This window comes from Triturus cristatus, chromosome 12, assembly GCF_964204655.1.
Source record: "Triturus cristatus chromosome 12, aTriCri1.1, whole genome shotgun sequence".
In the NCBI taxonomy this organism is placed as follows: Eukaryota; Metazoa; Chordata; class Amphibia; order Caudata; family Salamandridae; genus Triturus; species Triturus cristatus.
The window spans coordinates 544372284-544398590 of record NC_140595.1 but is presented as its reverse complement, the minus strand read 5'-3'; the positions used below and the strand labels follow the sequence as shown (position 1 = coordinate 544398590).

General features: G+C 43.6%; 1 protein-coding gene across 2 annotated transcripts in view; it reads left to right on the top strand.

Annotated features, from left to right (window-relative positions):
• Window positions 1-26307, top strand: part of SLC12A4 (solute carrier family 12 member 4) — a 477810-nt gene that overhangs the window by 359027 nt on the left and 92476 nt on the right. For both annotated transcript variants that reach the window (XM_085638574.1, XM_085638575.1), the window contains exon 18: window positions 19530-19725. In XM_085638574.1, the coding sequence (XP_085494700.1) occupies window positions 19530-19725 (196 nt within the window). The remainder of the gene's footprint in view (window positions 1-19529; window positions 19726-26307) is intronic.

Below are 26307 nucleotides of genomic sequence, written 5' to 3'. Positions count from 1 at the left end.
AAAATCCAGCATGAAGTCAATGAGTGATGGGAGACATATTTGCTTTGTGGACTGCTAATGAAATGCTGTGTACTGCTTTTTAAAGAGGTGTCTTCAGCTGTTTCCTAAATTGGAGGGAGTTAGACCTGGCATCTTTGGCGTGGTTTCCCCTGACTTTTTGCCTCTACCTACTGTATTTTTGACACTGTGCTGTATTTCGTTTTTGCTGGTTTAGATGCTTTGGGCACTTTGCCACTGCTGATCAGTGTCAAAGTGCAAGTGCTCCCTAGGTAAATTGTTATATTAATTGGTTATCCATGATTGGTATATTTGGTTCACCTGTTAGCCCCTAGTAAAGTGCACGGAGTGTGCCAGGGCTGGTGATTCAAATGCTACTAGTGGGCCTGCAGCACTGATTGTGCCACTCACAGGAGTAGCCCTAAAATGGTGTCACAGGCCTGCCACCGCAGTGCCTGGGTGCAGTTGCTAACTGCAATGCTGACCTGACCAGTGTCCACACTGGCCAGGCCTAACCCTTCCCTTTCTGTACACATTGGACACCCCTATGGAAGGCCCTAGGTACCCCCCTGGGCAGGGTGCAGTGTATGGGAAAGGTAGAGCATGTACTGGTGTAGGTGACATGCTCTGGTAATGAATTACAGCCATTTTCGTTTTTCACTATTGAAAGGCAATCTTGCCCATAGGCTATAATGGGGAATGCGGAGTATAATGTTTACCTGCATATCTTCCCATAGGAGCAAGATAGAAAATTAAAGTCTGGTATCCCTGAACTCAGAATTTAATAACACATCTTTTAGGAATGATGGTTTTTAACTCCTGTGTGTGAAAACAGCACTTTTAGAAAGTGGCTGACAGGGACAGGGGTGGCTCCCAGAGGCTGAATGAGTCAGCCCAGGGCTGAATAGGGAAATTCCCCTGTAGATGGGTGGGAGGAGTAGCACCTGGACCTGAATAGGGCTGTGCCTGCCTTCCACACTGCTGGCTCCACCCCATGCTGGGCAGCTGACGACCCTGCCCCTCTCTTTCAAAGTAAAGAAGAAACCAAGTAAACAGAGTGCTCCAGGACTGACCAGAACTGGTTCTGACTAGTCCAAGGCACCTCTGCCTTCAGAGGATAAAGGATTTTAGGGTATAAGTATTGGGACCCAGACTACAGAAAATTAGATCATCCTGGAATCAAGAAGGAACCTCTGCCAAGGAGAAAAGCTGGAAGACTGAAGAAGGACTGACCTGCTGTAAGGCTGACCTGCAGTTGCTTTGCTGCCAAGGAGATGGGAAGGACTTTGCTGTGTGCTGTGTCCCCTTGCTTGAAGGAACCTCCAAGGGCCTGAGTAGAGCTGGCCTCATGTTAAGAAGTCCCAGGAACAAAAGGACTTCAATCCCAGCTTCCCCCTGAACTCTGCTGTGTGAGTTCTGCCCTTCCTAGAGTGCTTGATCCAATTGTGGGGCCTCTGGAAGTTGTGCCTGCTGTTGGGAAGCTGACCAAGATAAAAGGTAAAAGATCTGCAACTTTTTCACGCACCGCCGGCTTAGCGAGAACATTTTCGTTGCCGCGAATATCGTCACAGCGCCTATCGCCGCTGCAACGTCAACGCCGCGTTTGTCTTCGGAGCGCATCGCCCCCGGAGCAGGAAGATTCCTGTCGCTGCGAGTATCTTCACAGAACCTGCCGTCGCTGGTGAGATCGTCGCACTGCTCGTTAGCGGATCGCATTTCGTCGCTGTGAACATTGTCGCAGAGCCATTGAAGATCATCGCATCGTACCTTTGCGAGTAAAATTCTACCAGAGAAGCTACGCCTTGGAATCCATATAGGTATCTCCTCACTTCCCATAAGACTGGATTCGTTGCACACGCCCGCTGCATGCAGCGGGGTTGTCTCATCGCCTCCCCAGGGTTTCAGGACTGTTGCTTGTTTTTCGACACCTGAGCGCTGCTAGGAACTTTTATCGCATCACCAGGTACTGTTGGCTAAAATCGACGCTAATGTGGATTATTTTGTCGCTAAGCACTCTTTTGAAACCATATTCTTGAACTGTGTATGTTGGATTTTTGTCATTTTGGTCTTGTGTATTTTATATAAAAGTACTTTATTTATCTACACTGGTGTGAAGTCCATTTGTGGTGTTTTCACTGTGTTACTGTGAGTCTTGGTACAACTACTTTACACATTGCCTTTTTATAAGCCTGTCTGCTCGTGCCAAGCTACCAAGGGGGTGAGCAGGGGTTATCTAAAGAGTGTATCCCCCTTACCCTGACTAGAAGCAAGGGTCCCTATTTGGATAGTGGTAACTGTTTTGAATGTGGCTTTGCACCAATAAGCCACACCCAATCCCTGCACTCCCACCTGGGAGGCAAATATACTACTACACCTTTGAATAACATACACTTTTGAGCATGTCTGGCACAGCAAGACTGCAACACAAAACAAACAGCACCTTTCGAAAATGGGCTTTATTTAACAAAATGCAAAGACTCTATCACTTTTAGAATAAGGCGTGGGGTTTGTTACATAATACTCTCTAAGCAAAGGCTATCTCAGATACCAAATGCATAAGATTCAAATATATGTAGCAAACTTATAATCTAAAGGCATGAATCAATAACTGAGCAAACTATAATACTGATTAATAAACAAGCAATAACTGATATAAAATAAGGTACACTGGACGTCCTGCAAGAGATCAGAAAGATATACATATATAGAGAGCAGAGGAGTACTCTGGATGTGCACCTCCCACACCACAAAGAAAACACCTCCAATGATCAAAGAACCACACAACTCAATACATCACCTGGTGCATACACTGCCCACTTCTGACTGGGGGAATTACAGCCGGGGATCAGAGCTCAGCAAGCCAGGGTTCAATCCGAGATAGACACGTCTTCCCTCGCTCGGAATCCAAACTCCCAGTTTCTCAGCCTGCAACCCTCAGCTATAAAACACTAGAAGATTCGTGAAAGACCTCCTCCCACCGCCAGAGGAATTTTACCAGAACTGGCCAAGTTCCAAGCAAGCATCTCCATGGCAGTAAGGAGCTCTCAAGTCTCTTCCTCCATTCGCACTTCTTCCAGCCTCTGTCTTGACAAAGCTCTCACAAGGCCTTCCATAGTACACTAAACAAAAACAATCGCTCAGGAAAACACCAAGACCTTGAATGTGAATAACCCAAACAACTTGCAAGCACGGCTCTGCACGCAGCAGCAAGGCAGAGTCAGACATGAGGCCCTGTCAAAGGCAATAGTCCGCACCTATAATTCTCATCCACACAACTTACAAGCACCACTGTACACACAGAAAAGTTTGAAGCAAGGTGAAGTCAGAAGGCAGAATGACATTAGACTACGTCAAAGCCAATAGGTCAAAGTCATAATTCACCTAACCCAAATAACATACACTTAATCCCTCAGTATACAACATTGAGCACATGTGTGCACCACCACCCACAAGACTGCACCTCAACATCCCATACCTTCTATTCTTGGAAAGACTATTGCACTAAAAGACAGAAGAAAAGCAGACATATGCAAACCCATCCTACATTAAGGCTAAGGTAACATAACACACTTAAGTCAGTACAAAATGGTGGTGGTTGAGGGTCATCATAGGGTGTCAGACCACAAAAGTGGCTCATTCACCACAGTAACTACCCCTGCCAACTAGAGACCCCCAGATCTAACAGAGGGTCATTGTAGCTGTCCTAAGTGACGTTGTTCCAGATTCTGAGTGCAAAGATGGAAAAGGTCTGCTGGCATGTTTTTCCTTTTTTGCACTTCTTAGTCTGCAGTTTGATGGTGACCTGGCTGTGGGTGTGCCGATAAACCACCACATATGGTGAGCTTGTCTGCAAGATAAGTGATGGATTGGCCGTGATGGCACTGTAAATGATGCTGCTGATTTTGAAGATGGCATGATGTGATCAGATTTCCTCAGGCGCTGGATGAAAAGTGCTACGGTATGTAGTATGCCCTTAAAGGACGCCAATATGGAGTCTGGGAGGGCATGGAGTAGAGCATTAGCTCCATCCAGATGCAAGAATATGAGGGCTTGAAACCTCATATTCTGAAGTCTTTCTGGATGACATCAAGTTCTTTAAAAGAGAAATGATTCTAGGCCGTCTGTTTTTTTGGCAACGTGTTTCTTGTGATTGCGATTGTTGTCCCGGGTGTATCTAAGTGGATTGATATTCAGTGAAGGCTTGGTTTCGAAGCTGTCTGGGTTGGTCATTGAGCCAGTGAGGATGTGCAGTTAGTGTTTGAGGTGCTGGATGTCTGAAGCAGATAAAACTTTCATGTATGATCACACAAGCCGCCATGAAATGTACCCTTACAATGGTGTAAATTACAGTCTGCTCAAGCTTGGCCTGTACCGGTTCTCTACCTAATTTCTATTATAGGTAATCACCTGTACTTTGTCACTACAGTATACAAGTAGATGCTGACTGTTTGTATATGTTTTGTTATTTTTGTTTTATCTTTTTTTTCGTGATTTAGTACATTTTGTAGTATTGTACTTTTTCTTTCTGTATGATGATGTACTCTTATGTTCAAGAAAGCAACCAACAGAAAACTTTCGAACACAAACACTTTCATGTATGTATGTATTGTACTTAAAGCCATTTTGGCAAGGTTATTTAAATATTTATAATTTGCACACTCCCAGGTAGGCTCTTTTGGATTTTCTCTCATTTATAAGGTAAGTTTTTTGAAGTGATGCATTGTATCAGAATGATTTCTTTTTAAAACTGATGGACAAAGAGCCAGCTGTACTGGCTGTTCAGAAACCATAGTTCATTGGTGAACATTAGGGGTGTTCAATGTTTTCTGTCTCGAGCTTTCCGTAATTCTTGTGGATACTACAATAGCACCTGTAGTTTGAAAGGTTTCTGCTTGTGGGTTTTCAAATTAAACTTGGGACTTAAGCACACTTTACAAGTTGTTTAGAGAAAAAAATATCTCCAACATCAAACTAATTCCAAAATAGAGGGGGAAACTGTTTTTAACACCAACTATTAAGATAAAGGCACATATATTGTCAATGCCTGCTAGCGCTTTCAATAAAATATTGAGAATCGCAAGGACCCATTTCCAATTTGAAGGGGAAAACTAAGTAAGGGCCTACATAGTGGAAAACCAGTCCTCAGGTAGGCGATTAATCAAGCTGTATGCTAGATGTCATGACCTCGGGTAGACGAATAATCGGATTTATGCTAGATTTCATGACCTCATGTAGGCGAATAATCGAGATTTATGCCTGATTTCGTGACCTGGGGTAGGCAAATATTCAAGATGTATGCTGGATTTCGTGACCTCAGGCAGGCGATTAATCGAGATGTATGCTTGATGTCATGAATATAAGAATTTCTGGTGAACAGCAAAGGCCATTCGATGAGATTGATAACAAAACTAGAAGACTGCATCAGGATGCCACAGTGCACAAGTTGTGGTACACTTGCTTGAAGTAATGTTCAAACACATCACTGGACCCCCTGCCGTCCTTGTTTAGACTGTTCTTGACATTTATTCCTTATGCTACCAAAGAGCACCTTTTTAACAAGTGTTATATAATCAGTGTCCTGGTTTTAATATGCTTATTTACATTTGTTTTGAATTAAATATTTTTGTGAATCAAAGCACAACGTATGGAGTTTAATAAAAAAGAAAAGAGAACACGCCAATACTTTGTGTTATGCGGTCAACTGTTTTTCATTTATTGAAAATGAAATAAGAGTATGCTAGCTAAAGTTCTTCCACTGTGAGAGTGTAAAAAAGGCACAGGAGTCATGCTGACCTCGGAATCCAGAAAACGCTTCAAGTAGCACAAAATAATAAACTGTAGTCCTGTGGATGACAAAAGAAAAGGCAGCGCTAATCCCTGTGGATCAACATGTATCTAAATTCTCATTACGCTGTGAGGCATGTGGTGCATTACAAACATGTAAGCAGAGTTAGCTTATTAAAAATGTATTGGCTGGTGGTCTCATGGGGTTTCACATTTTAACATAGTTTCCCATTCAATAGCGGGGCTTGGCGAAATTTGCATTAAACCATCATAAACATAATAAATACCGTGATTTTGGCCATTTTCCATTACTCCTACTGACTTGAGCTCACTCTTGTATTAGGAAGCATAAAGGTTGGAGGATTGTAGATGAAGGATTATCTTCACTGTTCCTAGGGAAACCACGGCCCCACTCCCGTACAAGTAACAGTTGAGGACAGGGAGAGGAGTTGGCCTAACGGCAGGGGCGGTCGTCCTCGAATCTGGGGCTAGGGAACTGGGTTCGAGTCTCGGCAATGACGCTGAACATCCTGTGATTCTGGGCAAATCACTTAATCTCCCCGTGCCTAACAAAAACAAGCATTTGCAATGCATTAGGTCTCGCATTTACGCGAGTTTGAGCTATTGACATTGCAAATAACAATGCCTATTGGCATTGTCATTTACAATGCCAATAGCTTTAACTCATGTAACTGCGAGACCTATTGCATTGCAAATGCTTGTTTTATTTGTGTGCGCGAAAGAACTGCTCAGCATCCCCCCCCCCCCACAATCCTTCCCGCGACCCCCCTCGTTGTCATTGGCCTCCAGTGAACCTTTGGCCAATGTGCCTTCTAGGGCAGTAAAGCCATATACTTATGTTTCTAAATCCTGCCATTTGTTCCTGCCCCCCTTGGCAAGGATGTTGAGGGGGGTGGGGTTGAAGAGAGGGGTGGGGTTGAAGGGGGGGGCACATCTCCCATTGGAGGGTAAGCTAGAAGTTTCCACACACATGGGGTCTGTGATAGCCACAGGGCGGGAGGGGGAGGGTTTAAGAAGTGCAACTATTTTGGGTGAACATGAATATGACTTTGAAGTCTCGTGCGTTTTTTAAAATTATTTATTTTTATTCGGCTAGCACTTTACGATCTTATCTGATAAAAACTGTAGCTTTCCATCGATTAAGCGCCTTGTGTCAAGCACCAGGGAGGGGATGTGGTCCGTCCGCTAGACTGCCGACTTTGGTGCTGGAAACCAGGGTTCGAGCCTCGGGGTTGCGTCCACATCCTGTGATTCTGGGCAAATCACTTAATCTCCCTGCGCCTGAATGTGTAATGTAAATACGGTGCGCGTGTAAAGCGCTCCAATACCTTCGGGTCGAGTTCGCGCTATATAGATATGCAAAAAAAAAAATCACCACTATTCATTGAGCTACACATTAAGATAGTTTCAAAAGTTACAAAAGAAAAGAAGGTTAATTAAAGATAATCGGGGATATCGCTGCAAATGACGTGGCATCTCTGCCGAAAGAGTGCACCCCCAACTCCACACCCTTCGTCAGCACCGCTGGCTGCATGGCTACTGATATAATAGTAAGACTACGATGCAATAACATTTGTACACTAAAAGGAATTGACAGGTCTATCTTAAACTGTGACCAGTTACCATTTGTCCATGAGCAGGTATTTAGAATTAAAAATGAAAATATTATTAAATAGATTCAGGCAATGGTAAAGTGGGAGAGATGTGGTCTGACGGCTAAAGCTGCCAACTTTGGTGCTGGAAACCAAGGTTCGAGCCTCGGGGTCGCGTCCAAATCCTGTGATTCTGGGCAATTCACTTAATCTCTCCTGCCTACCAAAAAAAACAAGCCAGGGCTCAAGCCACACAACAGGCTTGTCTCTGGCAACGGCAACGGCTTCTTTGGGCGACTTTGCAAAGTGAGAATTTTGAGCCCTTGGTAAAACTGAAACTACAAGTACCAGAATGCAACAGTTGGTTAAGAAGCTTGGACTCTCTTATGGTGTCAAGCATAGCTTTTGTCTGTTTGTGAGATCTATTTTCTACTTATGGGCGGTCTGCCAAGGCGGGCTTCTCCTTTCGCTTATAAGGTAAAGGGAAATGAGTTCAACAGAAGTCCATTTACAGAGTATTACGGACTGTTCCCAAAGCGTCTTTTCCCCACTGGGCCTCTAGTTAAGCAGTCGAGGCAGGACGTGTTTGTTTAGGTCTTAGAAGTATTTTTCATCCGTGTACACAGCTCTGCGTGCAGCAATAATCAATGCAGAAAACAAGCCAGATGCCGAGAGAAAATGCTGGCTTTAGAATTAGCATAAGAAGGAGCAAGGGGATTTGCTGAATTCTGTCAAATGGTGTGATCCTGAGCAAATGTCTCGATCGTTCCTCGTGTCTTTCTAAAATTTAGAATGCTTAGAGTTTGAGAGGAGGATAAGTGTTTCATAAAAAGCTGATCATTTGATCCAAAAAACACTTTTTGGAAAGTGTGAAAGTGGCGAAAGATGCGAAGTTGATGGCCCGGTATTAAGAGAATTCGCAGAACTCTCATGTTTCCCATGTCAATGCATGAGTACCTCATGCAAGCCTGGTATGTTACTTTGTATTCTGGGAGTCGTCCTGCTTTTACAATGGAATAACAGGACTACCCCCCCAGAATGCAGATCTCTCGGGGAGAGGATGTGGCGTTAGGACCGGAGCTGCCGACTTTTGAAATGTGGAACCATGTTCGAGGATTCTGGGCAAATCATTTAATCTCCCAGTGCCTATAAAAATGTGAATTCGTGTCATGCAAATGGTGCTTGTGTAAAGCGTTCCAATACCTCTGGGTCAAGTTCGCGCTTTATAAAAAATGTAAAAAATGCAAAGCAAAGTCCTGGCCTTGCTGTGCTGCTCACACATGGGCCAGGGAAATTTGAGAGCTATGTTTGTCAATGGAATTAAGTAGTTAAATTAAACAAGCCCGGCGGAGCGTGGCGCGCTGGCTTGGCGGGGGAGCGCATTCCAGGCGGGGGAGCAGACCCTTTGAAGTGCGATGCCAAACGGATGGCATGGCGGCACGATACGCGTGATTATGCGTGTGCTAGCCATGCAATCCGCTTTTTGGGAGCACTTTTAAAACCCCCTTACAATAGTCTCGCTTTGCCATCGCTTACGCGATAGCAAGGCGAGACCTAAAAAAAATAATAATAAATGAATGTTTCCTCATGTAACACAACTGGTGCTATGTAAAGCGCTCTGATACCCGATTCGGGTCAAGTTTGCGCTATATAAAACTCAGTAAAATAAAACAAAAACACTGTTGTTTTTACTTCGAAACCAGTGTATGGGGAAGTGGGGTAATTTTCTCGCTTTCATTATGACCCGTTGTTCCCTTCTTTTGCCACTGGGGGGTAGTTTGTCTGTTTGGCATAGGGAGCTGATTTCCAGTTAGCTGTTCTGACCAAGTGGGTGCTGATCGGCCCCATTGCTGTCTGATTGGTTGGCTTGCGTAGGAGTAGGTGCAACCACACTCTCCACCCAACCCAGGACCGGATACCAGAGTCACATCCCATGTGTGAAGCTCTTCACCCGAGCCTAGTGAAGTGTTACTGGCATCTCATTTGATGAAGCCTCAGTTTCACTGCGCTCTCTGCTGAGCCTGCCACCAACTTTTCACACTCCCATTTCATGTGTTTTCTCATATGAATTGACATGCGCATACAAAGAATGCATACATTTACAAATTTGCTTTATTTACCCAAGAAGCACAATTACTTATTGAAATTTCTTCCTTAATTCACTCAGGTTGCAGGGGAACCAGTGGAGATGGCATCGTAGACAGTAGTGTGGCCGGTGTGTCATGGTCCCTACTGTAAGGAAGAAAATGGGCCTTTGCTGCTTTTTGAATTCTATAATATAGCAATTCTCTGGGTTCAGTGTGCTTCTCAAGCCTCTGGGCCCCGGTAACGCTGCACCAAATGAAGCCATGCCTCTGAACCTGTACCATTTGGTCCCCTGGGCTGCTAAATTTCGTTTGTAGTGCAAAAATGCCAGGCTGGTAAAGTGTCTTCACAGTAGGAGGGCAAATAAATTGCTAGAACGGCGACAGCATTCTCCCCTAACTGGGCTTTTGTGTCTCCTTTGTAGTATTAATCACGCCAGGCTGTTGAGTATCTTCACTGTAAATTAGAATGACAGAAATTAGCAGATGGAATTATCCGCCCAATCCAATTGCAAGTGTACGCAAAGGTCAGAAACATGCCTCACCCACTGTGCACTTATGCAGCAAAAAAAACGGATTTTTGAGCAGTGCACCCGGCTGTAGGCCTCATCCGTTGATTCTATGTCACACGCTATAAAAGTAGGCAATATGTATTTTCGTGCAATAAACCATAAAATCCTATTCTGAAAGGTTTTAAATTATGCAATAGATGATGGAAACAGCTTCAGCTACTTTTAATTGCCTGCTTTTTTTTTTTTTTAAGTGACCGAGCAACATTTGGTGACGGGTACATGCGCATAAATCTCTTTAGTTCTTTTTTTTTTTTTTTGTTATGTTTGATGACATATTCCTCCTTCTTTCAAGGTGGCGATATTTAAATGTTTGCTGCCTCCCTCTGTGTGCCTTTTTGAATGACATTTAGCAAACAATACACAACGCCGCATCATTTTTTATTCAATAATACATTATGTTTTCATTATTTTCCTTCAGATGTTTATGCTTTGTGCAGGTTTACATTTAACTTCGTGTTGTGGGGCACGCGTTTGTGTACATCATTTTATATAACTCGTTGTGTTCAATTCGTGTGGGATAAACATTTGAGCGCCCGGTGTAGGATGAGTAAGTACAGTGCAAATGTTACAGTAACATACACTATGCTACAAGTAAATAATCTTTTTTTTGCAACAGTTTTACAACCTCCGATTTCATGCTTTCTTATAAATCCTCCTCCCATTATTTTCCCAAAACTCTGCATGAAAAAGGGACTTTGAGTTAAAACTTTTGTTCACTCCCCCTTATTCCTATCGAATGTCCTTCTCCCTGCCCTCCATCCTCTGAAGCTTTCTCTCTCTTAAAGTAGCCTCCTTTAAGTTGCATGCCTGTCATTGGTCACGCCTCATCTCACAGAGCACAAAGTCTCCTCCTTTGAAACCATATCCGGCAACCTGGCAATATCTAAGCTCCTATGGCCCATGTATTAATCCCACCGACCATATGCATGAACACACATCATGATCACACATTATTCTACCACATAAGAACTGGAATAAATGCTTACCTTCAGGGCGGATGACTAACCACAAATTTCACTGGATTAACCACTAACCTTGCGCTCTGGAGTAGCATGCGTCCTGCCATAAAGCATTTCAATGCCTTATCAATGGTTGTAACCACTAAATGAATGCAATTATGACACACTACTGTAAATCCATTTCCTATGCTTTTTCACCAACCAAAGAGCAGTGTCAGGAACAGTGACGACTTTTTCAAAACTGCAAATCATGTCATGTGCAGCTCAACCCACCACACGTATATGCTGTGTGAAGATCTATGGGTGTGCACACCCTTACCAAGTACCCTTTCCACCCATCAATGTGGAATAGATATTGCTCCTCTCGTACTCATCCAGCGTCCTCATCCTTCCGTGAACTTTTTCTTCAGCTTTATATTTTTTCCCATCTTCATAGCAGCCTGCCATTTCGCCGCATTCTGGCTTGAAAACCGAGCAATACTTTTGTGGCCGCATTCTGGAAAGACCAGGTCTGATTATTACAGCTCCCATTTTCAAACCACAAAAATGTCACCAGGCCTTTTCCGACGTGAGAATAGGAGAAGTTTCTTTATCCCTTCCCTTAATCTTTCAACTTCAGTGGATGGTAACTATGGAGTTGGCCTTCAACCACCTAGGTCTCTTCTCAGACAGCGTTGATGTTCTGATTGTTTGATTTTGAAGTCATTTGCAAGGTCACAGTGCCACAACAGGTTTCTAGGGTTTGGCTAAAAGTTCCCTAGCAGAGCAATGGACCCCCCTTACTTCTTCTAGGTATCTAGAAAATATGTTATATATAAAGCCCACTTCGGTGCACTTAGCACTAATAGAAACAGGCAAGGGAATATTTGTTATCCTCAAATAATGCGTTTCGCACCATGCCGTTGGCCTTCATCTTTTTCCCTGCTGCAATGACCCATCACCAGGTGGGCTCTGAACCTGGAGCTCTCCCATGCACATGCTATTGGAACCTATGCTGTGACCTCATTGTGCTCTGGAGAAAGGTGGCCAATGTTGTCACCATAAACCCTGAAAACCATGTTAGTGAGATTCCAAAGAAGGCATCTGTGGGTTGACCTTCACTCAATGATACAAGGTTGTCATGTGTACTCAACCTAGATTTTTCCCAGAGGTGTGCTGAACTAGTCACTGCACTCACTCCTCTTCGGCTAAAGACGCTTTAACGAAGGACTAGGGAATTCCATTCCTCCCACCATATTTTCATCACTAAAAATAGTGTGGCTGTGGTAAAGATGGGCTCTGATGTTACTGTTACAAGGTGAATAACATTATATATCCATTGCTACTATCTGTTGCACACGCTTTCTTTTCCTGCAAATATATGTGCAGATTCTAGCACAATCAAGGCGGTCATGTTACATATACCACCAATTTTCCAGTCAGATCCACGTACATGGCTGCTACACTGGCAAACCCACATGGGTTCTGCAAATACTAGGGATAGTAGAAAACCAGTGTAAAGGAGTAGAATAACTCCATCTTTGTTTACTCCTTGTTTCTGATCCTCGGATCGTTCCTTTCGCCTTCACCCTCCCAGCAATCCCCAACCTCTCGCCAATGTTAGCTGGGGGGTGTGCTGGTGAGGGCTTGCACTCATAGGGTATAGATGTGTCATTCACCAGTTAAGGCATGCGCGTGCTCGAGGTGGGTGGGGGAGGGTTAAAAAAACAGCATTAATTACCAACTTGTGCAGCTTTCATAATATCACCATTCGATTCGATAATGTTATGCTTCAGAAATAGAATTCGACAACAGATCCATTCTTATTAAATACATAACAGACTTCATGCTCTTAATTGCAGTCTTGGACATCATGCACGGTTTTTAGTGGTGACAGTGGGTTCTTTAGGATGATAGTGGTGAAAGCCAATCCTCTCTGTTAATACTGTAGAAGAAGCACCAGCCATACACAGGGTGTCCAATATAGATGTCGTTTATTATTATAAACCAGTCTTTTCGTTGAAGCTCAATTTCCTTTGGTTTTCTGCAATGTTTTACCATGTTTTTTTTTGTCTAGGTTCTAGTTTATATTTTTGTGTCCATTGTTTTTGTTTTATCTTCTAATCTTTAGAATTATTACCTTTAATTTGTAAGAGGCAATTCAGCTGAAGTGAAAGTGTTTTGTGCATGTATCCTTCTAGATCGTAAAAGATGTGATGTAGTGGCTAAGTTGTTGCCTTTGGAAACAATAAACTTGAGTCCTCATCCTGGCTACGGCACTGACTAAATACCATTAAATTCTGGGTAAATGTATTTATCTTCCAGCGCCAGCAATTGTTACTTCGGGGATTGATTGTAAATGTATCCAATGTTCCATGTTCCCTCTCATCATGCATTACCTGAGTTTTGTAATCTGGATTCATTTAATCAAACTCCACAAGCACGTGACTGTTATTCTGACCACGCCTTCTGTTTGGGAAGCTATTACTACTACTACTGCTACTACTGCTGCTGCTACGATAGCAATGCTATCTGCTACTGTTTTATGGAGCTAGGCCCACACAATATCACATACCCCTAATATAAAAAATAAAACCATGGCAGAGAATCACTTCCTTTTTCCTCTTTAACCAACACTAAACAGAAGCAATAGAACAATTGGCAATATTTCTCATTTGTTTTGTCCGACCTGCAAATGTTGAGATTCCATGTTTTATCAGAGTTTGACAGTTTGGAATGTATGGGGAACAGAGTACCGGGTCCACAGATCCTAGCACTGTGCACACGTGACCAGCTCCTCCTCGTTCTGTCACTCTTCCAGGCCCAGTATGTGTTCCTGCGTAGGACACCCATCTTGTGTGTTTCCTGGAAAGCATTCTCAAGGATGTTTGTGTTTATTACCACATCTATGCTAGAATATGTTGGGTGACCAAAGTGTTTTTACTCTTTAAGATGAGTGACCCCTGAACAGGTCATCATACTACTTACTACAGATGACATCTAATTGTAGTAGTAGGGTACAGGACTTTTCACCTTTAATCCAGCTGAAGGACCACACACGTGCTCTACCTAATAAATCCATGTTGTATGTTTTGACTGGACTTGCTGATTCCCCCTGACTGTATGTAATGTGCTTTAAAGTGCTTGCTTACATGTGCGGTGAAATACCACAGGGCAATTGTCTCTTCTTTTCTATTCTTTCAACTCTGCCCACCATTGCCAATTGTCTCTTCTTTTCTATTCTTTCAACTCTGCCCACCATTGCACTGCCCTGATTTCATCTTAACTGTTGAATTCTTTATAAAGCCAGGTGCAACTGTCTAGCTTGAATTCACATCTAAATGTCAGGAGTTGGAATGGACCATGCCAGTTTCAACAGGTCATTCTGAGGCCAGACTCAAGCAACACCAGAGCAGTGACGGTCAAGAACTCCACACTGATACAAAGGCTGCCTGCCCATCTCCAAAATGGTGTCCTTTTCAGATTGAAAGATAAAACACCAGCAGAAGCACCCAATTGGCCAGAGGGTAGTTTGGAAGCCAATACGCCGACGGTGTACTCCACCCTATAGCTAGCTGCTACAGAGCTGTTGTATACCTAAAAGGAAACTGCACTTTGCAATGGTTGGTTTCTGCCCTCTGAGTGGACAGTTCAAAGACAACAGCCACTGTAATGGATATAAGTTGACCCCTTTTTAGCTCATCCAGGATTCATCCTTTGCTTCAAAGAGTTCCTCACACCTATCCACAGGAAGGGTGTGACCAGAATCAGAATTGCCGGCTCTCTCCCTTGGACAGATTAGGATTATACTAAAAGGCATAACGTAAAACATGTATGTTGCATCTGAAAGATAAAAGGGGCTAGATTACTCTGCGGCTGTGCAGCATGCTTTTTTCATCCAGCACCTAATTTCAGTGTCCCAGATGTGTTTGCATGAGCAGAACGGAACCCCCAAAGTCTAAAGCCTTTGTGTGATTCTCAGCCTGGCCCAATATGCCACAGGTCCGTGTGAGAGCCCTTGCACTTCACTGCCGTTTCTGCCTCTGAGGTATCTGTTGTCAGTGATGCGTTTTGTGCTCACACACACCTTGGTGTCAGATAATGCCCTGTCTGTAATGCTGATGTCTGTGTGATGCCATTGTTTCAGAACCCCTGTATTGTTATGCACAATGCTTAAACACATTGATGTCCATGTGAAGCATGTATTAGTAGAGTCCTGCACTGCTCCACACACTTGCCTTATCAAATGGCAATATCCATGTGAGATTTTTGCACCTAGCATTGTTATTGTACATTGTCTGCCAGTACCCCAATGCTCATTTGTAGTCCAAACCACTGCATCCCTACAGTGATGTGTACCATGTCTTCAAGTCTGACATTTGTATGAGCCACATGTGCTTGCACTCTTAAATTGCTGAAGCATATTGTTTCTTCATGCAACATTGATCCTCATGCAAAGCCCGAGTGCTGGGCTACCTGGAGCATTCCCTGTCAAGAGGCCACCTGTTGGGACAGAAATGCCCCCTGCATAGTGTACAGCCATGTTTCCTTTCCTGTGTATGACTCAGTGCATCTAGTATCCTCTTTTTTTTATTTTTGGCCCTGGCCTTGCACAAATCTAGTGAGTTTGCATGTGGATAGACTTAGGACATGACACATCTGAGGTCTTGGACCTGTACTGTGACCAAGAGGGGCGCATCAAGCATGCCCTAATTATGCAAACAATAAACTACTGTTCTTGCCATGAGCATAGTATGTAGAGTGGTGGTGGCAGCATGCTGTATTATGTGAATTAATTATAGTAACAACACTTTTTCTGTATTAGTGGAGTGGAGGCCTACTGTACCACACATATAAAGCCTCTATTTTATGTGCTTATATAGATTCTAGTGCTAACATACCAAGTGTAAGTGGCCTGTCTGGTACATGCATGGTATGTATAAGTGAGTAATTGAGGCCTACGAGGTACATTTTGGATGCTCCTGGACTGGCCTTTTGCAAAAGATGACAGTTAGGTTGTTTAGCCAAACAGGGGATGTGCATTGCTGACATTCCTGAAATTGCAGGCAAGGAAACCTAGACAGTGAAAGGGGGAGAGTGAGAAGAAAAGGGTCCTTTAGAAATGTGGTTATGCTATTTTCTGAAAGGAGCTGCTGATCAGTCTTCATTTAGCACTGCCATTTTGTAGATGGTGATGGTGAAAGCAGAGACTGATGTATCAGCGGTGTATGGTAAATGCAACCTTTTACGGTTGGCCAGCCTTTTGTCTTTCCTCTGATCACTCTTCAGTGTGGCTGACGACAGCCACGCTCACAGATCTTTGTGCCACTATTGTGGGTGTTCCATGCTGGAGACTACCATGCCATGCAAAAGCTGTGTCTGGAGAGCAGGCTAGAAAGGACACTTGAAAGAAGAAACACTCAAAACCAGTCCTGAAAGTGCAGACGGTCAATCCACATCTACTGTCTGCGTAGACTGTGTAAAAGTGAGACACAGTAGCTCAAGTGTCAAGTTCTCGAGGACCAACGAAGGTAGTGCTCGAGCGTTTTCAGAGGACTGCTATGCAACCAGACCTCATGTCTGCCTGACAGCCAGCTTCCCAGAGGTGAGGGATATCACATAAGACTATCCCTTGATGCCAGAGTCGAACACCGATTCTGAAGAGTATAGAAACCAGACTACTGGCTGAGAGAGGAATGGGGACTGCCAAGTGTTTAGGAAGACCGACCATCCTGGAGAAGTGTGATGCAGCATGACCCTGATGTGGCGGGTCAGCAGGAGTGGAGGTCTATGGAGAGCGATCTGTCCACTGCGGTGTTGGCGGGCTTCAAACTCTCCTACAATACCTGCCAGAAATTGTGAAGACGCAGAATGGCTTGAGCAACTGCACTTGAAGTTCTCAACTGTAGTGTGACCTAACCCTCTGTTGCAGCATGATCATAGCCACTGCACAAGTGGCATGACCTGAGCCGCTGCAAAAACCATAGAGACCTGTGGTGTGACCCGAGCAGGTCGTTGGGAAGCCATCCCCTACTGCCTGATGTGAACCACTGATAAAGAAGCAATCCCATGCGACGTAACCTAAACCGATCCACCGGAAATGATTAACTGTGTCGTGTCCTGTCTTCAAAACACTTGTCATCACACCTGCTGCAAATGATCCGGCCAGCACATGGCCACCACCATTCAGATCTACACAGCTTTGGTGGGGCTGCACCACTCATTTGTGGGCCAGACGAGATGCAGCGTTCTTCTGAGCGGCCTTCGACAACTGCAGATGCCACAGACATAACAAGGATGATGAATGGCTTCCCACCAAGAAGGGGTGAGGGAGCATGGTTGAGCTGAAAGGAATTGGCCAAACAAACTCACATGCACATTGGGTGAAAGATGCACCAGAGACTAACTGACCTAGGAGTGTTGGGGGATAGAGAACTGCACCTGAACCATGTTCTGATACATCATTCCAATAGGGATGATTAATTTGATGTGAAGAAGGGGACTCGTGGGGCATGGCGGGGAAAGTCCCCAACAGACTCTAGTGCCACCAGATTAAGTTGCATCTTTTATTCGGCTGTGCGCTATTCAGTCGTAGTGTGCAATAAAGTACTTTTCTATGACAGTCCAGTATAGGTTTTATGATCCTTTGTTATATGGATGTTTGTTGTGAGCTGAGCTCAATAATCCCATACTCCCTCCATGAGAAGCCTGTGACTGCTTGCCATTGTTACCAGTGAGAGTCCAGTGCTGGAGGGGTTATACATGGCCAGTTTGCAGAGCCATAGAAAGATGTACCCAGTATATTAGAGACCAAGACTCGCACCTCTCATGATTGAGGACCAGAAATCCCTGCTTGACCTGTGGCCCCCACAAATGGGGGCTGACATTGCATATGTGAGCCTCTTCTACTGATCATCTCCAGATTCCTAATCTATGATTGCTGGTTTGTCTTCCTGTACCTGCGGTACATAGACTGTACATCAACTGACTGTCGTCAGCAGTGCACAGCCAGCGAAAAGCTGTGAACATCCTAACACTGCTAAAGAGTTATAGCTCTGTGCACACTGGGAAGATGGAAATCAGACCCTGCATCAGTCATTAGTCTCTGGACAATTGCAGCTGTATCCCTGACTTACTGTGCGTTCTATCGCCATCAGAGCACTGAACAGTGACCGAGCAAAAGGATGCTGTAGCAATGAAGATTCCGCTTGCATCAGGAATACACGGAACCGACAGCTTTCTTAACACAGGATGTGTATTTTAAGAAGAGATAACATCGGGGCCACAGCCGTCATCCGTCAAGTCTGTCACGCGCTGCACGCAGGGAGCTCGACATAGAACCTTCGCACTGTAACATTCTAAAACCTCGCAGGAGTGCAAACCATTATCAGACGCAGGGGAGGGGGTGGTTGGAATCAACCACTAGGCTCTACAGCGGAAGAAACCACAGATGCACATTCAAAAGAACTTTTTACTGAGCATTCTCTCTTAATATAAATAAGAAAGTTACTTCTCTCTCTGAAAACCAGATGAGTAAACTCTGGCTGTTTAAACTCATTACTCCATTAAAGTCAGTCTAAAGACAGGTTCTTGGCAATTTAACGAGTTAGGAGTAATACTTTGTTCCGGATAGCTGCATTATTTGTCACAATAGTTGCCTACCTGCCCTTGAGTCACATAAGTCCCAGACAAATGGCATGCCAAAGAGAATACTGTAAGTCAGCTCATGAGCTTCCATGTCAATATGTTAATTGTCATTATTTTAGACTGGATGTGTAGATTTCCTTGACTTGGGTTTTACACAAACATTGGCCAATAAATATCATGCTGGTACAATTTTCAGTGTTATTATCTGTATCTCTGGTGCCTGTTGTATTCTTGGGTATACATTCTACTATTTGGAGTGCACGTCTACAACTGTGAAAATATCTTGTTGATTCATATCCAATTATTTGCCTTTTATTCGCCTGAGGTTGTGAAAACCTATTGCAAATGGATTTAAATGACATTTTCTCCATTGTATACTATGGTGTATGGATGGCGGCCATGCAGATTAGAGCTCATTTTAACACACACCTCTGAACATGTATGTTTATCCATCATTTTCTAAGTTAAACTTGAACTGTACATTTGATGGTAAAATGAAAACAAAATGGCAATTGTCTGTCTCCTTCATTGATGAGAGGGTCAGTCATTCAGGAGAGGGAGCATTTAATGCATTTGGTGTGAAATAGCTGCTTCATTATAGTCCCTGTTGAACAGCCATGTCAAAGCATGTGTCCTGAGGAGAAGATAAACATGTAGAGTCTGTAAAAGATCCACCAAACACTCCCTTACACTTCACTACTCTTAAAGGCAAAAAGTATTTTTTGTTAAAGATGTTCAAATGTGATATGCCATTTTCATAGAATAATTTATCTAGGTTATATAATTATATTCTCTTCATCCTTGATGTTTCTACTTTTTTATACAAATTAAAAATAGTTTTGACTTAATTTAGCTGATTGTGGTTATGATATCTAGTGCCCCTCTTGTTTCTAGACTATAAAGAATATGATGGAAATTGAGAAGGTGAAAGGCTTTTGCCAAGTGGTTGTGGCTAATAAAGTTCGAGAAGGAATCTCACATCTCATTCAGTCCTGTGGTCTGGGAGGCATGAAACACAACACAGTGATGCTGGGGTGGCCCTATGGATGGAGGCAGAGTGAAGACCCAAGATCTTGGAAGACATTTATAGGTAAGCTGCTATGTGGATGTAGCTGTCTGCAAGCCTTTAACTAAAGTATTTGGGTTATGTATTTTGTATGACTTCCTTAATAGTTCTGTGCTAATGCTTCGGCTGAATGGGTACAGTGATCCAGTGACACCGGTCTGAAGCAGCAGGCCTTGGTAGTGGTTTTTGGAGTCCCATCAAGTTTAACATGTGTTAACATTAGAGATAGGACATAAGCCATATACACCTAGAATTGTATTAGTCATACCCCTTTTCATTTGAATCAAATAGGGATGAAATTACTTTTTTCATATAGCGATTCATAACCAGCGTCTCCTTTTCCTCATGCCTGTGTTACTGTTACCCATATTAATGATACTAAGAAGTTGAAAGCCAAACACCCACTGTAGTAAAATAAAGCATAATTGCAATTGTTTTCAAACATAATTAACAGACTCTAATTGTTACAATAAAAAGTTTATTTCTTGCAATATTATCATAGTGCTGATTCAATGAGAACCAAAGAGACCATTGTAAATGACCTAAGACAACATAATGTGGGAATTAGTCCTATCATGGTGCCATTAACAGAATGGCGCATACTAGCATCTTTTCTGGCAGGAACTTGAGTACACATATTCTTACTGTCTTGCATGATCTGCTGTTTCTACACACCCACTATTCCGCAAATACCAACCCACTGGCATTGCGTTACTCACAGTACAACATTTGCCTTACCTTTTGGTTGCTGGGCATCATCCTCTGCATGCCCTTCTTGCACCATGCCCACTTGCATGACATTCCTGTATAAAATAAAATTACTAGTATGCTAAAGGTCAATCACCTGGATATGTTTTGCTTTCAACGCCTCTTTTGCCTCTATCACTGCTCTTGACATATCCCGCTTTGCCCCAGTCTACCCTCTCATAGACATGTGTGGTCAACATGGTCTCTTTGACTGATCATGACAGCAAGTGATATAATCATGTGTAACTAGTTTACTGCAAAATTCCGCATTAATGATCATATACGCAATAGCTCTCGAGCAACCAGTGTATATTAACCAAGCACTTGCAAGAGCTAATCCACCTCAGTAAAAAACACTGATTCCAATTGTACATGTTTTATATAAGCACAGACCTTACGTGCACACTTCACAGTCCATATTGTTTGAAAAAATAAGGGTACCCCTGAAACTATTCCTAAATCAGGGTGCTAACAGAACAATTTAGGAACAATGATTAAAATGGCATGGACCTACAAAGCAAACAAGGTAAATGCATGTACTAATGGATACAAAAATAGAATTTTCTTTATTTTATAACATTATACGTACAATATACAAGGATTACATGTCATATTCATGTTTCTTCATGTATCCAGGGTGAAATAAAAGAAGGACATATCTTAAATGGTTATTGAATGTTTACACCCATAGTTTCTGCTTCATCAGAAAACACACTTGGGTAATGGTTCTAAACATGAAAAACAAACACATTCAAGTATATGTCAATGTTAGGTTTATAAAGAACAATAAATTCATGAGGGCATGGCTCTGACGGTGTTGAATCCTTCACAGTCCATAATCAGAGTCACAAAACACACTTACTCAGAGTATGACCAGTGCTTCCAACAAAATACTAAATATCATCATTGTGATGTTTTCTTCAGAATGCTTTTTTCCCCAAGTTATGCCAAAAAATGTGACCGAAAACTCAACTATTCTAAGACTAGGAAAAATTAAGTCAGTAAATGATATCCAAGGCCAATTCTAGTGAGATTTTGATTTTCACGATGGGCAAACACCATTTAAGATTTTTCTTCAATGTAATAAGACGTTCATATAGATTTACATGCAGTGTGTGTGTGTGTGTTCGCCTCCATTTTGCACAAATTCAAGCCCCACACTAGTTGTACACCTCATTATTCCATTGCACCAGCTTGGAAACAGTGAAAGAAACATTGGCTAGTGTATTCAGTGACACTGGAAAATAAATTGAGCTATGTGTCGATGTTCTATCTACTTAAACATAGTACTGATATCACAGCATACGTATCTGGTATCACTTTGAATGGGCAAGTCTATGTGGACTACCAAAATCACTAATCGTAATTAAGAGGATGACTCCAGGAGGGTGACATCAGGGCTATTATTGGCCTGAAGAATGCTTAATGCAATAGACCCATGCATGACAAGCAGAAGAGTAATGTTTTGAGGATGTGGATGTTAGAAATGGGATTTCTGGTGGGCTAGGGCACGTGCCTAAGCCAGGCAGAAACTGCAACTCTAGTCAGGGCAAGGGAGTTACACACTGAAGATAACCCCTGCTCACCCCCTTTGGTAGCTTGGCACAAGCCGTCAGGCTTATCCCAGAGACAATGTGTAAAGCGTTTGCGCAACACACACAGTGACGACACACTAGGCACACTACAAAAGAAACTTCACACAAGGATATGTAAAAATAGCCTTTATATTACTCATAAACACACCTGGCACTAGGCAATACTTCACAGGGGAGTATATACAAGACAAGACCAATCTGACCACTGTCAAAACCATACGGAGAGGTAAGTAGTTAAACAACCAGTGACAACTGGTAAAATACTGTACTTAGCAGAAACATATTATGCATAAAAACATTAGGCATAAATCACAGTTAGAAGTGTACCGTAGTACCACTTCTTAGGTGCATACACCACCTCCGGCATAAACACATTATGCACTATCTCCGGGCTTTGCGCCCTACCAGCACCACAAAAATGACCCCAGGCTGGCGGGGGCTGGGGGGGGGGTACGGCACGTACATGCGAGGGCTAGTGGGGGTATGGCGCGTACATGCGGGGGCTGGGGGGTACGGCGCGTACATGCGGGGGCTGGGGGGGTACGGCGCGTACATGCGGGGGGTGGGGGAGGTACGGCGCATATGTGGGCACATGTCTCCATGGTTGCTATGGGAGTTCGGTGCGGACGGTGTTTTTTCCATACGGTTGTAACATCGGACACACGGGATGGATCGTACTTGCGCGGTCAGACTTCACTTTTCACATTTGTACGGTAAATCGTCCGGGGACGTGTCGGACACATATTCCGACCTGAGGACGTGTGGGGAATTATTCCCAATGCGATTAGTATGGACTTATTCCCATGCGAATCGTACTTGGCAGTTTGTACGGCACTTGTACGATTCGTACGGTAAAAAGACCGGATACGAGTCGTACGGGGACATTTTTTCCAGGATCGGAATCGGCACCCTATCAGGGAGTCTCCAATGCATTCCTATGAGAGGGCCACCTCGCAGCAGTGAGAAACCAAAAATTGCTGTTTCTCACTACCAGGACATGTCACACACTTAAGGTACATGTCCTACCTTTTAACCTATAATGCACTCTGCCCATAGGGCTAGCTAGGGCCTACCTTGGGGGTGACTGACGTGCAGTAAAAGGGGGGGTCACAGACGTGGCAACCACTTTGCATGCCACGTCACAGTTGCAGTAAACTGCGCGCACAGGCCCTGCAATGGCAGAGGCCTGGGACCGGTTTGAAAGCATACTTTGGTGGGTGGTGCAAACAGCGCTGCAAGCCCACCAGTTGCATTTAATTTACTGTCCCAGAGTATCTGAGATACCACTTTACAAGGGTCTGACAAGTAAATTAAATACACTAAACAGGTGTTGACCAATCTTACCATGTTTACCACACAGAGCACACGCACGTTACCCTGGACAACAGTGCTAAAGTACCCAGAGTCCTAAAACCACCAACACCAGGTCAGAAAAAAAACTAGGAGGAAGGCAAAACGTTCAGGGATGACCCTGCAAAAAGAGCCAATTCCAACAGTGGAAAACATACATATTTCACAGATCTCCCTTTCAATGCAAAATCTGCCGTAAGAATAATTATTGAATGCTTGACAGTGGTTGCCACTCCTCTACGCAGACAGGCTATTCACTTTTATCCATATCTTATGGATAGGCTGCTAAATTGGATTAATATTTAACATTGTAATTCAGTCACAAACTAACCAGTTTAGTCCTTGTGCTAGCTAGATTTTATGACCATTTTAAAAAATCACATTCAACCCTTAAATAGATAGATATGTTTATAGAAGATGTTCCAGTCAATGAAAACAGTGATGATGTTTGTTGGCTTTGATTGTTTCATGAATTGACTTATTTTTGTCTGTAGGACTATATTTGTGACTGGTCATTGTGCTGTTCCTTGGTTAGTATCTGGAGTAGGGGAAGAATCTGGTGGTGAGCACAGAGAGGGCCAAAACAGTGGTTGTTCTATCAAATGTATTAAATTAGAGGCTCCATCCAACTAAAAGCCGTTCAACTGATGCTTCCTTTTACCAGTGGGGCATACAGATGATCGACATGATGGTAAATGGCGAGTGGAGGTAAAGAAATCAAACTCAACCAAACAATGAACTAATGAAGATGTTGGGACTAGCTCTATCAGCTTTCTAAAGTCGGCTAAAGTAGATGGTGTTGATCCACACAGACAAGAAAAACAATGTATTCTTTGCTGAAACCGAGAAGCATATGTTTGTTGCACCTATTGTCCATAATATGAATAATATGGCACCTGGCTTGCCAGAAAAGCAAACATATGGTTAAAAAGCTGAAAGTCAAATTAAAACAAAAAAACATTGATAAAGCTGATCTTCACAGGATCTTCTACTGGCACTGCACAAGCACTGCAAATAGGTCCCTTTGCTTCAAGAATAAAGGTAATGTGCCCAGATTAACTATCCAGGCACCCACAGCATCAGTTCTAGAGAATGTGAGCTAGCTTTCTGCCAGTAACATCGATTTGACAGGTGATCAGGAAATTCATATACTTGCAATGATGGAGATCGTAAGCAGAACTAGCAAATATTTGTTTATTGCTTTTGGTCAACGACATAGAGGTTATTTAGTTACGAAACCAGTGGTTACTAGATGGATAGCAAGCTACCTACAAATTTGCTTATAAACTGCTTGGGACTTAGAGTGAACGACCATCCAACATAAGAAGTGAACAGTGCTAGATTTCAGGAGCATATATTACAATATAATGTCTGTAGTGAGTATCGTGGAGGTCTATCAACGCATTTATACAGTGCAATGCATGAGGTATTGGTAATTGTTCTGGCCACTGAATTGCTGTGCAGAAGGGAGCTGAGGGCAGACTTGAGTACCACTTACCATTGAGGAGAGTCAAGGGGACAGACGTGCTTACGGGGCACTGCCGGGGAGTGGACTACAACTCCCATCTCCCTCTGGCATCACTTCTGGTTCCTTGTTCCTCCCTCCCTGGACCTTAAAAAGCGTGCTGCACTCCCGCAGTACGCACGTGAGGACGCAACCGGGCAAAGCCCGGGCCAAAGGCAGGCCCATCTACGCCAGTCAGAGCCCAGAGGAGGCTGGGCTTGGCCTCCCCCCTAGCCTCTTACTGTTGTGCTGCCTGGTGCCCGTATCAAGATGGGTAAGAAAAAGTAAATTCCTACTCCTAATTCAGGACCAACCTTATCCACCATTCATTCTTTCTTGACCAAAGCGGCAAACGCTATTTCCGTGGAGATTACCCTGACGGAGCGCAGACTTTCCTTGGGGGATGGAGCCCCTGGTGCTAACGAAGGGTTCAAAAATCTCACGATCACTGCACCTGGATCTGCAGAGCTCAATACATGCATTACTACCGAGGGCACTGTTGAACACTGTGACTTATCAACAAGCGACACCGCTCCTGTCATTGACATTCCTTCCCTGCCCAGTAACTCCATTGCAGCTAAGCCCCCCGCCTCATTGACTATGAAAGGCAAGAGCAAGAAAGGTCCCATAAAAGAACCACCCTCTACCAGAGCAAAGAAATCCAGGAAATAATCACCTCACCCATCCAGAGCAGAGCCTGGTGCCGATGCCCCTGGACAGTCGTGGTCACTGGTTCCCCTAGAAGACTTTTGTGCAAGACTTTCTATTTTAATTACCCCGATATCATCCCGCCTGGACAATATTGAACTCAATCTGGAGGAGTTACTAAGCACAAGTAGACCCTCAACACGGCAAAATCCATCTATTAATCAACCATCACACATTACACACACTACGAGTAATTCTGTCACTGCCTATACCCACCGTCCTCAATCAGACCGTCTATCAGTTGCAGCCGACCATGGGAGTGCCCCGCAACCTGGGATGCAATTAAGCAGGGGACCCAGTTAATGCGGGGGAATACCAATAATACCCCTGCTCTGATGTATTTTCCATGATCCCTCCCAATAGCTGGGAACAGACCAGTTATTTCTAACCCCCCCCATATAAATAAAGGAGATGCTTCCATCCCTGCCAATTATCGTTCAGTCTCTCTGCTTGATAGCCAAATTAATGGGTCGATTGCTGTTAAACAAACTGGAAACATGGACTGAGGAAAGGAACATCCTCACAGAAGTTCAATATGGGTTTAGACAGGTCAGGGGAACTTTAGACCAATGTCTCAACTTGACCCTTATAATTGGGAACTATACCAGAGCGAAAAATTCCCAATGGATTTATCCAAGGCCTTCGTCTGCGTGGTCCATAGTAAACTATGGAAGATGCTGAAGGAGATGGAAGCGGATGATG